The sequence below is a fragment of the Mastacembelus armatus genome, chromosome 24 (assembly GCF_900324485.2).
Source record: "Mastacembelus armatus chromosome 24, fMasArm1.2, whole genome shotgun sequence".
Taxonomy (NCBI): domain Eukaryota; kingdom Metazoa; phylum Chordata; class Actinopteri; order Synbranchiformes; family Mastacembelidae; genus Mastacembelus; species Mastacembelus armatus.
This window is the reverse complement of record NC_046656.1, coordinates 19,746,371-19,758,231: the sequence shown is the minus strand read 5'-3', so window position 1 is coordinate 19,758,231 and position 11,861 is coordinate 19,746,371. Positions and strand designations below refer to the sequence as shown.

At 41.8% G+C, this 11,861-nt stretch overlaps 1 protein-coding gene across 1 annotated transcript in view; it reads left to right on the top strand.

Moving 5' to 3' along the window:
* The first annotated feature begins 576 nt into the window (after window positions 1-576).
* The window catches only part of igf2r (insulin-like growth factor 2 receptor), a 31,751-nt gene continuing 20,466 nt past the window's right edge, over window positions 577-11,861 (top strand). Inside the window, exons 1-13 of the mRNA XM_026318158.2 lie at window positions 577-813; window positions 1,910-2,049; window positions 5,131-5,249; window positions 7,125-7,223; window positions 7,791-7,923; window positions 8,329-8,440; window positions 8,570-8,678; window positions 8,807-8,966; window positions 9,778-9,967; window positions 10,692-10,795; window positions 10,964-11,128; window positions 11,375-11,518; window positions 11,681-11,836. Coding sequence (XP_026173943.1) covers window positions 680-813; window positions 1,910-2,049; window positions 5,131-5,249; window positions 7,125-7,223; window positions 7,791-7,923; window positions 8,329-8,440; window positions 8,570-8,678; window positions 8,807-8,966; window positions 9,778-9,967; window positions 10,692-10,795; window positions 10,964-11,128; window positions 11,375-11,518; window positions 11,681-11,836 — 1,765 coding nt within the window. The 5' untranslated portion in view covers window positions 577-679. The remainder of the gene's footprint in view (window positions 814-1,909; window positions 2,050-5,130; window positions 5,250-7,124; window positions 7,224-7,790; window positions 7,924-8,328; window positions 8,441-8,569; window positions 8,679-8,806; window positions 8,967-9,777; window positions 9,968-10,691; window positions 10,796-10,963; window positions 11,129-11,374; window positions 11,519-11,680; window positions 11,837-11,861) is intronic.

Genomic DNA, 11,861 nt, shown 5'->3' with positions numbered 1-11,861 from the left:
AAATACTGCACATCTATACTGCTAGCTGTCATTAATAAAGCCTAGTCAGTAGAGGACATATGGTGAGTTGTCTAATGTAACGTTATGTGTCATCTAAATACAGAATCATTTTTATTAACCAAGTACCAAATGTGTACTCATGGAAGGAGTCTGAAACCATCAGCTGATTAATTCATCTAACTTAAAATCTAACCTTTCATGGTTAAAACCTCTCAAATCTGAGTATTTGCTGTTTTTTCTTTGTTGATATTTAGTTTATCTCCTTATTGTTTAAGTATAATTGAGAAATAAATCTTAACCAGTGATGTATAATGAAAACAGTAACTGCAGCGACAATATAGCTAAAGAACCACAACAGTAATATATTGCTTACACAATAATGCATAAATAATAAGAATCTACCTTTTTTATACTTAAATACATTTACTTAAGTAATATTTTTAATTCAGGACTTTAAATAGTGTTTGAGTATTGTATTATTATCCAATAACGTCCTCCTTCCTTTTTGAACGGTTTCAGTTTTCCTACGCTCCATGAACGCCGCACCAGTCACCATCATGGCAGTCATGTGACGTCCAGTCATGTGACGGCTTCACTTCCTATTGATTCGGTCCCGAGCAGACAGACTCTGCTGTATCATGTCGTGTTAGGCTCCACAGACTCTGTTCGCAACAGAAACATGTTATTTCACTGGAAATCGAATCGCTGGCCGCTGCCGAAGCTGCTGCTTTGGTTCGGGCCGTGTCTGGGATGTTTGTTGGTCCGGGCAGCGGCGGAGGACGGCGGCAGCCTGTGGTACCAGGATCTGTGCAGGTCGGAAAACACAGAGATGTTTGATTAAATGAGCTGCAAAACGTTTTCGAGCCCAACGAGTCGATGGTTGTTGTAGTTTTTAACAAGCTAAAAGTGTAGCCTAGCTTACGGCTAATGCTCTTAAAACTGTAACGTGACTGCTAATGCTAACAGTTAGCTACGTTATGCTTTTACTCAGGTACTACTTGAACTACCTGGGTACTTCCAGTCCATGATACTTTTACTTCTATTGCGCTGCATTTCGAAGGGGAAAGATCTTAGAAAATGTGCCAAATACCAATTAAACTGACAGAAACCATGAGATACTCAACATTTTATATTTTATATTAAATCATAATTTTTTGCTGTCATATGTAGATCAGCTAAAACTAACATCTGTAATGAATATGTGCATAAATGGATGACTGATACTATTTTACTCTCTAAACAGTACATTTTCTAGTAGTAAGTACACTTTACTTTCGTAATATATTCAGTGCAGCACTTTTACTTCTAACGGAGTACTTTCACAGTGTGGTCAAAGTAGTTTTAAAGGATCGGAGTACTTCTTTCTTCCACCGCCGATTGGCGTTAAATACTGCAAACAAACAGATTGAACAGTCGTTGAGCTGAAAGTGCTGTTTAAATATTGACTTGCAGTAAGGCAGGAATGATAACCAGGTCAACCTGTAAGGCCAGGCCTGTGTCATTTCCTTGTGTCTTAGTACGCAGTGGGTCACATGTACACGTACCTGTGCACATTTTTCCAGCTGTAGCTGCTTTAATTAGCTCAGATCTATTTTTATCTTCTTAAATGCAAGATAGTATATGAAAGAAAGGAGACAAAAGGGTCAGTCTCACATTAGTCTGTGTTTTGTGTCCATGCAAATTGGTAATAATCAATAACAAACAAAACAAAACATAATTAGCAAACTAACTGTTGGTTCTTGCTGATGTTTTCTGTATTATATTATTGTAAACTGAATATTATTGGGGTGTAGTTACACAAAACAAGCACAGATATCACCCTGGTGTCTAAGGAAGTCTCACTTATTATTAATCAGAGAGCAAACGTTCTTCTTTACTTTTATTTAACTTATTTTCTGATCTTTTGCAGTTACAAGTGGGAGGCAATAGACCAGGATAATAAAGTCAGCTACACGTTTAAGCTCTGTGACTCTTCACCACCAACCGACTGTGGCCCCAGCGCCGGCGTCTGCGCTCGAAACCTCACCACCAACAAGAAACAGTCTGTGGGTGAGTACAGTCCACTGGGGTACACTGGGACCAGGTGTGGTCATATCATGACGGCATCATCACTGGAGGGTTAATACCTGAACACAGTAAAAAGACACAAGGTCTTAACAAGAGGCTCCAGAGCTAACGGCTGTTTTTGTGCTGATGTGACCCACTGTGGCCAAACGTCACTTTATCTTCTTCACTGGATATTTTCCACTTAGCTGATATCTGCCACGTTTCCATCCAGGTTTGTTTTAAGATTCAGATTTCCACAAAATCTCTGCGATCCTTTCTATGCTTCAGTTTCCTCACAGGCTCTTAGCCTCTGTACAGCCATTTAAATATTATAAGAGTGAACTTTGTCTCCTTTTTAGAGCAGGCCACAGGTTAAGAGTTTACCTTCACAGTCCTCCTGACAGTCTGTATTCCACCCAGCCCATTATACTGCTCTGTTAAAATCTGAAATCCTTCCTGCTTCAAGTTTTTTTGAAAACCGTTCGGACAGTATATGTGAGCTGACGTGCTGTTGGTGCACGGTTTAGTGAACCTGTTGGGGAAACAAAAACTACATGTCAGAGGCTGTTGTGTGTGGGCAGCTGTGGTGCTATTGTTTCAGTCATGTTTGCTTAGTTTGGTCGTGCACTTTCCATCTGGTGTGTTTGTGTGTAAGGCATGAAATCAGCAGTGAGTGGTCTGGCTTTATGTTGATAGCATTTCTAAACCTTGTGAGACTGTTTGGGGATCTGCTCTGTGAGCAGATAGTTACTGTTGGTGCAGCCGTGCTGTGTGTCTGAGGTTGTTGATTTAAAAATTAAAAAAAACAGCATCAAATGTGCTGAGGGGTTTTCTAAATGCCAAGAGAAGCGCTGCCGTATGTGTCGGTGTTTGAGAGCTTCATCTGTACATTAGCAGACCTCTTCTCTGTGCTGATGAGGCTGAATCTGCTGCTGCTGTGTGTCAGCAAGATCCACATCTCTGCCTCAGACACCCTGCTGGGTCTCAGCACCTCTGTATCATCAGGTCTTTCATACCAACACACTCATGTCTTTGCTGTTGTTTAGGTCTTTAACATGAAGTCCTAACACGTGTGTGTCCGTCAGTAGACTGATGATAGGCCTGATTGATTACTCATCAAACATTATTATTATTTTTCAGAGTGATAGATCTGCCTTATTCATTTTCTCCCAGCGTTTCTGTCTGGAAGCAGAAAAACAGGAGCCACAAATGTTATAAAATTAGAGAAATTAGTCAGCAGGGATTCATCAGCAATGATCACTTGATTATGATCATTTCTACAATTTGGTGAAGAACTGCTGATTGATTTTTAAAAATGTTTTGAAGCTTTGTGTTCAGCTTCTGTTTTTGTAGAAATCCTGCTCTAACCTCTTAAAGGTTGACACACACTTCCTGTGAGTGTCTGGGTTTGTTTCTCAACTTTAGTTGTGTCTTTGGTTTTTGCCCCTGACTTTTTTTAAAGAAGACAGGCTGCCAAACAGAATTATTTCAGAGTCCCACAACAAGACGTAATCCTGTAGTCTGAGGCCGTGACCTCCCCCTGGACAAACTGGTGTTTGACTGTGACAAAGAGCTGTGTTGCTCACTGAACGGCAACTTATCTTATTAGTTGCTCCAGCTTATCTTATTAGGAATCGCTCATTCGATTTGAGTGATTTTTTTTTTTTTTAAGAGGAAGATTAAAAAGCAAAGAATGAAGAGATGGCAAATCAGCAGAGTGGTCAGATGAGTCAGAGTTTAATCATACCGGCTGACTTTTCACGTGACACATCATCAGGCAGAAAAGCTCATCAACACACAGACGCACATCTCTCTCTCTCTCTCTCTCTCTCTCTCTCTCTCTCTCTCTCTCTCTGTCTCTGTCTCTCTCTCTCTCTGTCTCTGTCTCTCTCTGTCTCTCTCTGTCTCTCTCTCTGTGTGTGTACTTCTTACTTAAAGCTTTATTGTTGCTGTCTCTTCACAAACCACATGAAGTCCATCTTCACATTTGGACATTGTCTCTTGTTCTTCCTCAAATTAAAATATTTGGGCTGATAATCACTCGTCTCACTGTATGAAGGGAAAAGTGACCATTAATGATGTTTACTCAACAAATTGTCACATTTTCATGTGAAAGTATTGAAGTTATTATGTATTATTGATTACCTTTCTGTTTTTTTTTTTTTTTTTTTGTAAGACAAGTACATGTTAATACCAGAAGTTAGTGACAGCTGGAATCAGAGAACATGTTCAGACTCTGCTCTGAGGACGGGACCTCTGAACGGTTTAATGATCAACACGGTCCTGGTGGTTTTGGTGTTAGTAGGTCACAGTGTTGATCAGGTACAGTCCTTTTATTGGCAGAGTGAGGGCTGATGGGAGTCCCGACAGATGTGACTCTCAAACACAAGTCAAGAGCTCCTACGTTTCTCTTAAACTGGCTGCAAATGACAAGATTTCTAAATACAATAGGGACTTTCATATGTTTTACAAATCATGTTACTGTATGTCTGATACTCGTTCCTATTTCTTACTGCTGATGCAGCAGTGCAGCTGTACATGTGGTAACACATTTCCAGACAGCAGTAACTCTGTGGTTCCCTTAGCTGGCCTACTCTGAGTCTTAAATCCAGCCGGAGGCTTCGTGCAGGACGTTTCCCACTACCCTGTTTGTGTTTCGATGATAAATGAAGACTGTACAGACAGCAGGGTCGGGGTGTTGTGGTACAGAGGTTTATCTTGCATGTTGAAGGTTGCTGGGTTAAGACATTAGTCTGCCGGACTGTCTGAGAATCAGAGCGTTCAGCTTTGTGTGTTTAGGCTTCGATTTGATCAGATTTTCTCTTTTTGTAGCTCCACATAATGTGTGTGGGATTATCCAGAGTAGTAAAACATACAACAATCAAAAAAAAAAAGGGTTGAAAAGATTCATTCTGTCTGCAAACCTCTAATCTGCTTTTGGAGTGAAAGAGAAAGTAAACATTCAAATGAAATTATTATCCATTTGTTCATCTTGCAGTGCTTGTGTTCTAGTTATTAACAAACTAAAGGCCCCGAGAGTGTTTGTCCTGTATCTGACTCTGTGTTTCTGTCCTCATTGTGCAGGTGAGCTGTCCCTGAAGAGGACGTCTGCCTCGGTGATGGATTACAACAGCACAGAAAAATGTCCTGGAAGCAGCAACAACATTCAGACCAGCATCAGCTTCCAGTGTGGGAAATCTATGGTACACACACACAGACGAAAACAGACTATTCATGCTTCGCCAAGCGGCTGGATTATAGTAATAGACGGGAAATACTGAAGTAATTGATTGGTTGTTTTGTTTTGACTGGTCAGCTGGACTGTAGCAGCAGCTGCCATAGCACTGCTAACAGCCCAGCACATTACTGGTCAGGTACTGGGAGGTTAAAGAACATGCTTTAGTTAAAGAACTCCCTTTTCTTGTCTGAGGTTAGTTTTTCATTTCCAGTTGAAAACACAAGTTTAGACAATGTGAAATAATAGAAACCTTCCTTGTGTTGTTCACAGACGTGGGTTAGTAAGTACTGAGGGACTTCAGTTATATTGTTTTCCTGAAGTAAAAGGTAACACAAGAGTTGACGACTGCTTCTTTAGACTTGGCTGTTTTGTTTTATCATTTGATGATATGATGGCATGAGGCACACTGTGACATCTCTATTAGAAAACCTCATTTGCCTGCATGAACGAATGAACGAATGAATAAGTGAGTGAACGCACAACGAGCGTGCGAGCCGTGACACAAGCGTAACACTGGTGCAGTTTCCTTTCAGTGGTGTTTAAACTTTACGTTTCGGCTGCAGTGAAAATAGTGTTTAGCTTTAGCTAATTGATGTGGTCTGGCCTGGTCATGAGGACATACTGCACTGTGTCAGCTTCAGTTGATTATTGACACTTGGGGCTGCAGCTATTGATTATTATTGGAGTCAAATATTCTAACAAATCTTCCAGCAGTTACTCGAGTAATCGGGTAAAATAGACTTTTGCATTTTGAAACAATAACACTATTGTGTAAACGACGTGTTACCTCGAAATGACGTTACCTTGTCTGGTTCACAACTGGATACTTTCTGTCCAGATGTTGAAGCATTGATGAAGTGGTGTTGTAGTTTAAAACACACACGTCGCACCGTGTTGGCGTCTTTTTTAAGTTTGAAATGATCCCAGACTTTGGACATTTCCTGCCTTTTACAGACAGTGTTGCTCTCTGCCATAACGCCAACATTTTAAACTGAAATGCGTTGTGCGACGGCGATCGTGGTCCGTGTGGAACAATGATCCCCAGGCGGAGCAGGTCCCATAATCGAATTAATCGATTTCCTCGAGGTTTCAGTGAAAAATAATAGATGTTTGAGCGTTAAGATCCATGTTGTTAAATACTAAGCAAATCTTCATGTGTTCAAGCTGTTTTTGTTATTTCTTTCTCTATTTTCTGACTTGGCAAAAATAAATTAGATTGACACATTTGATGTGGTTGAACTGACACGAAGGGTAAACACCATCCAGTGTTTTTGAGCTTTCATCTGACTCAGACTTTAATGAGTCGAAATTAAACTGAGGTCTCTCTTCCGCTGAAACAAAACTGCAAACCCTAAACTGATGCGTGGTTGCTGCTGCCAGCTGCAATGAAAGGAAGCGGTGTGAAGGGGAAAATGTGGGTCACCTGCTGTCTATCTTGAGTCAGTGGCGTGTATGACTGCAGTTTCTGGGGGAAGGTGGTGGGCTGACATTAGTCTGTCATTTCCTGTTGAGTTTTTCGTCTCAGCAGAAGATGATCGGGCGGACATTTTTAATTTAATTCTGATGTGGAGAAACGAAAGTGACTTTTGTGAAATTGCAAAAACCCATTTAGTCCTGAAAGGAAGAAGTGATGAGTCTAATGTGATGATTATTAGGTTCAGCAGAACTTTGCTGCTGATAAAGAGAAAGTATCCACCTGTCAGGAATCTTTGCTTTTCTTTGCTTTAAACAGTTTGTGCAGGATCCAGAGCTGCATGTTCCACACCAATGTAATCTGGTAATCACATCTACCAACAGGAGAATTTGCATCTTATTCGTGTTCCTGTGTCTGTTTCTGCAGGGCACCCCGGAGTTTGTCGCCCTGTCTCAGTGTGTGCATTACTTTGAGTGGAGGACCTACAGCGCCTGCAAGAAAGACAAGTTCAAGCCACACAAAGAGGTCTGTGGTGGAACATGTGCTGGGCAGGTGGACTCTGAGGTGGTTTATGTGGAACAAAGAATGAAACTGTTGCTGCGTCTGAGGGGCTGGTGTGAAATGTGAGGCGATGATTTGTAGAGGTGTTGGAGAGGAAACAGAAAGTTACCTGCCCACAGCATCTACTTCACATTGTCACTGTGACGCTTTACATGTGTGAAATAAAGGAAACCTGGTTGTTTAACCACAGATACCTGTTTCCAAAGAGAAACAGGTTATGACAGTAAAGGTTGACACGTCTGTAAATTGAGGGTTTAAGTTAATTGCTTAATAATTTTAAATGGTTCATTTATCACAGAACGTCTCAGTGATTAAAAACAGGAAACTGTGTTTTCTCTAATTTGAAGCCCTGATTATCTGACGAAGCTTTACTAAGTTGCTGCATTAATCATTTGTCATTTTACAGATTAGAGGTGAATTTTATTACATGTGGCCTCATCGATCAGCAGTTAGCATCTTGACAGGCACTTTATCCTTTAATCTTTTTATTTAAAATGGTCTCAATATGAAACCGAGCTGCTCTGTTTCCAGGTGCCCTGCTACGTGTTCGACTCGGACGGTAAGAAGCACGACCTCAACCCTCTGATCAAAGTGAGCGATGGCTATCTGGTGGACGACGGCGACGACAGCATCGACTTCTACATCAACATCTGCCGCAGCCTCAGTGAGTGCCCGAAGGAAGGGGGGCCGTGAGATGACGGATTAAATATTTTCTGGCATTTGATTTTAAATAGGTTTCAACTAATTAGCTGTTTTCTAAACTGCACTGAGCTTGATTAAAGTTCATTTTATGAGATTTACCATGTGAGCTCACAGATCAGCTCTTGTGCATCTGCCAGACAAGTTTTCTTGTTTCTTACTTTCTGTTTATATTTGAGCCTGTTTGAGATTTTTAGGAACGAAAGGCTGCCGGGATCTAAAGTCATGGAGTGATGGGTATAGTCCCTGCCCACTGTGCCTGTGAGCCAATCATGGCATCCAGGGACCCACTGTGGTGGCGTCTGCATTACTGTTAGTCCCTATTTGTGGATTCAGTGTAATGTTTCTTTCCTTTTTCCTCTTCTCTCAGACCTTCCAGGTAAATCCTGTCCACAGGGCTCTGCAGCTTGTCTCATCACCAGCCAAGGCTCCTACAACATGGGCTCCCCCACCGAAGGTCTAGAGCTGCTGTCCAGCGACAGGTACTGTCTCCATGAACGTTGTCTCCCTTGTCAGCTGGACTGTAGAGTCTCCCTTTCTCTTGCTTTGGGTTTAGATGTGCTTTGCTGTTTTCAGTGTTTTTATGACTATCTCTGTCTTCTCTCCTGAAGACTGAGGTTAAAGTATGAAGGCGGTGCAGGTTCGACTCCTGCAGACATCTGTGAGGGACACGATCCTGCTGTGACCATCACTTTCATCTGTCCATCAAGCAGACACTCAGTAAGTTAAAATCTGCTTTTGTAGAGATGCTTAGATTCAACTTTCCCTGCTGCTTGTTTTGTTGTTACCTGCCGTTCATGTCCTTCTGCTGTTTCGTCCTTAACTGGAAGTGATGTTTGGTTTCGCAGGGCAGCCTCCCTAAGATGACAGCAAAGTCCAACTGCCGGTACGAGGTGGAGTGGGTGACGGAGTACGCCTGCCACAGGGACTATCTGGAGAGCCATAGCTGCAAACTGACCAGCGAACAGCACGACATCTCCATAGACCTAACACCTCTCACCTTGAGCTGTAGGTGGCCCTGCCTCTAAATCAAGGGTCTCAAACTACCACATTTTAATGATACTGGCTGTTTTGTTCATTTATTTCCTGTTTTAATCCTGTATATCTCATTTAACATACTTTCTCTACAGATACATCAAATCAAATGAAAACTGAGACTACTGTTTTTGTGTTTTTAAGATTATTATCCATCGTTACATATTTAACCTCCAGGAATTATTGGCTCATAGTTTTGCTTTTTTTAGTCGCCATTAGAGGAAGTAAATTTATGAGTAAACCTTTCTGACCTTCCTGCTTTTTGTCAGCTCATTTTTAGTCATAGAAAAGACCTTTTCCACTCAATGTCACAGTGTGTGTGTGACATAATGTAGGCACTGGTTTACTAACTACACTTGCTCTGCTGATTTCAGGTCAGAGCTTCTTTTCTCATATCTGTGGGTAAAAAACACCAACAAGCTCCAGCTCTGAACTGGATCCTGGTGTTTGGACTGTGTTATATTTACCTTTAAGTCTGCAGCCAGTTAGCTTAGCATGAGCACTACTAATTCCCACGGTACATCTCACTGTAACGCTATGGAGTGTTTACAGACGTTTCCAGATCCATGGTGTGAACAGCTGAACTTTAGAGGAGCAGAGTTTTCTTCTTCTTTGGATCGAGCCACGTTAATCTGAGCCGTCTTTTGACAAATGGCGGTTATAGCAATCCTCTCATCTAGGAGACATCCACAGCAGTAGTGATAAGATTATGATGAAGATTATTCCCTGGGCAGATATTAGTCTGAACTCCAATGTCGTTTTGTGTTTGTGTGTCTGTTTGTAGCTTCAGACAGTCCGTACTATGCACACTCTGAGTCCAGCAACGGGCCTGAGAGCTACGTGTACTACCTGAACGTGTGTGGACCGATCCTCAGCAAAGAATGTGGCGACCAGCCCTTTATATCATCCTGCCAGGTGAAGAAGAACCAAAACCAGAAGAAGGTGGCTGGAAGAAATCAGAACCAGACGTTACGGTACTGTCTGAGTCTGTGTTTGTCCCTGTTAGTCAGTCAGCACAGACTAAGGATTTATTTATGAGGGTGCAGCCACTGACAGGAAAGATGGCTTCTTTGGAAACAGAAGCAATAAATGACCATTTTAAAATGAACAGATTCTGCTGAGTAGAAGAAAACAAAGACACCTCTGCTCACTTCAGCAAAAGGGGGGTGACCAATATTTAGTTCATTTAGTTTTTATGACTCTTGTGCTGATGTGGTTACACTATCACTCATCCTGTTACAGATCAATGGAAATCATCTGTGGACACTCACAGTCTGGTCACTCAATGATGCATGATACGTATTTATTATTTATAAACTGATTATTTATCCGATCAGCAGAAGTGAGTCCTGCTTTAATGCACAGAAACAATTGTGTGCTTTGCTTTTATGTTATAGATGTTAAATTTACATGTGCACGCTGATTGTTTGCTGTGAAAATGTTCCTGCAGATACTGAAACTTGACATTTAGCTGTGATGTGCTGAATTGACTGTATAACCTGCAGCACAAACACTTTCACAGAGCAGAGCAAACAGAGCAAATCTACTGATTTTTGAGCTGCAAGAGTTTGAGTTTGTTTTATTCTGTTTGTTATTTTCTACATTTGTCTCAGCAGTGAACAGCTTCACATTAGGCCGCTGGTGAAATTAATGAACAGCTGTCAAATCTCTCCCTCCCTGTGTTTCTCTCCTCTGCAGATACTCAGATGGAGATCTGACTCTGATTTACCCAGATGGCGACAGATGCTCCACTGGCTTCCAGAGAATGACCATCATCAACTTTGAGTGCAACAAGAACGCATGTGAGCTTCTTAGCACACAGTCAGCCTTATGGGTTGTCTTTCTAAAGACGCTGTTGACGATGTGAATTTTATTTGCACTGACCTCATCGAGGTGGAGAAGGAACATGGTTAGACGAGCTCACAGCCCCCAGCTTCTTTCATCCATTTGTGGTTTGCTCTTTTCTGCAGCCAACAATGGGCGAGGGAATCCCGTTTTCACAGGAGAGACAGATTGCACTTATTACTTTGACTGGGAGACGGCCTTCGCCTGCGTCAAGGAGAAGGAGGACCTGCTGTGTCGGGTTCGAGATGGCAAAAAACACTATGACCTTTCACCCCTCACAAGATACCCTGGTGAGTTTAACAGCTCAGTTTATCACGTCCCTCCTTTTTGTGATGCTCAATTTATTTCTCATGACTGCAGGAAATTCACAGGTTTTTAAATATTTATCTTTTTGTCATTATTCTTTCACTGCCCAGGCTGACTGGCAGCATCATTCTTAACCCTTAAATAAATTTCTCGATTTGTGACAAAGTTCATAACTGATTTATTTTGACAAGAAGCTAACTCCACAACTGTGTTTCTGTATGTTGCTTCAGGATCAGATGTCAGTGGGAACTGGGAGGTGGTGGATGCCAACTCTCCACAGCCAGACTCACGTTTCTACCTGAACATCTGTCACAAAGTCATCCAGGCCGGCGGTGCTGCTGGCTGCCCCGTCAATGCCTCCATCTGTGCCGTGGGTAAGAGTCTTTTAAAAGACAAACCAAATGAGAGTGCTTCATATTATTTTGGGATCTTGGCAAATTGTTTTAGGAGTTACCTATAAAACTATAATAAAGAGTCATACCTTTTGATTTTTAACAACAAAGCAGTGTATTTTATTGATGCTGTCTCTGCTTCAGATAAGGCTCACGGGGCTCTCAGCCTGGGAAGCTTCCTCTCCTCTCCTCAGAAGACCAAAGTGGGAGATGACATCAGACTGGTCTATACTGATGGAAATTTCTGCGTCAATAAAAAGACGAGGATCCAAACTATCCTGACCCTCAAATGTAAACCAGGTGGGTTGAACAGACGGATAAGTCG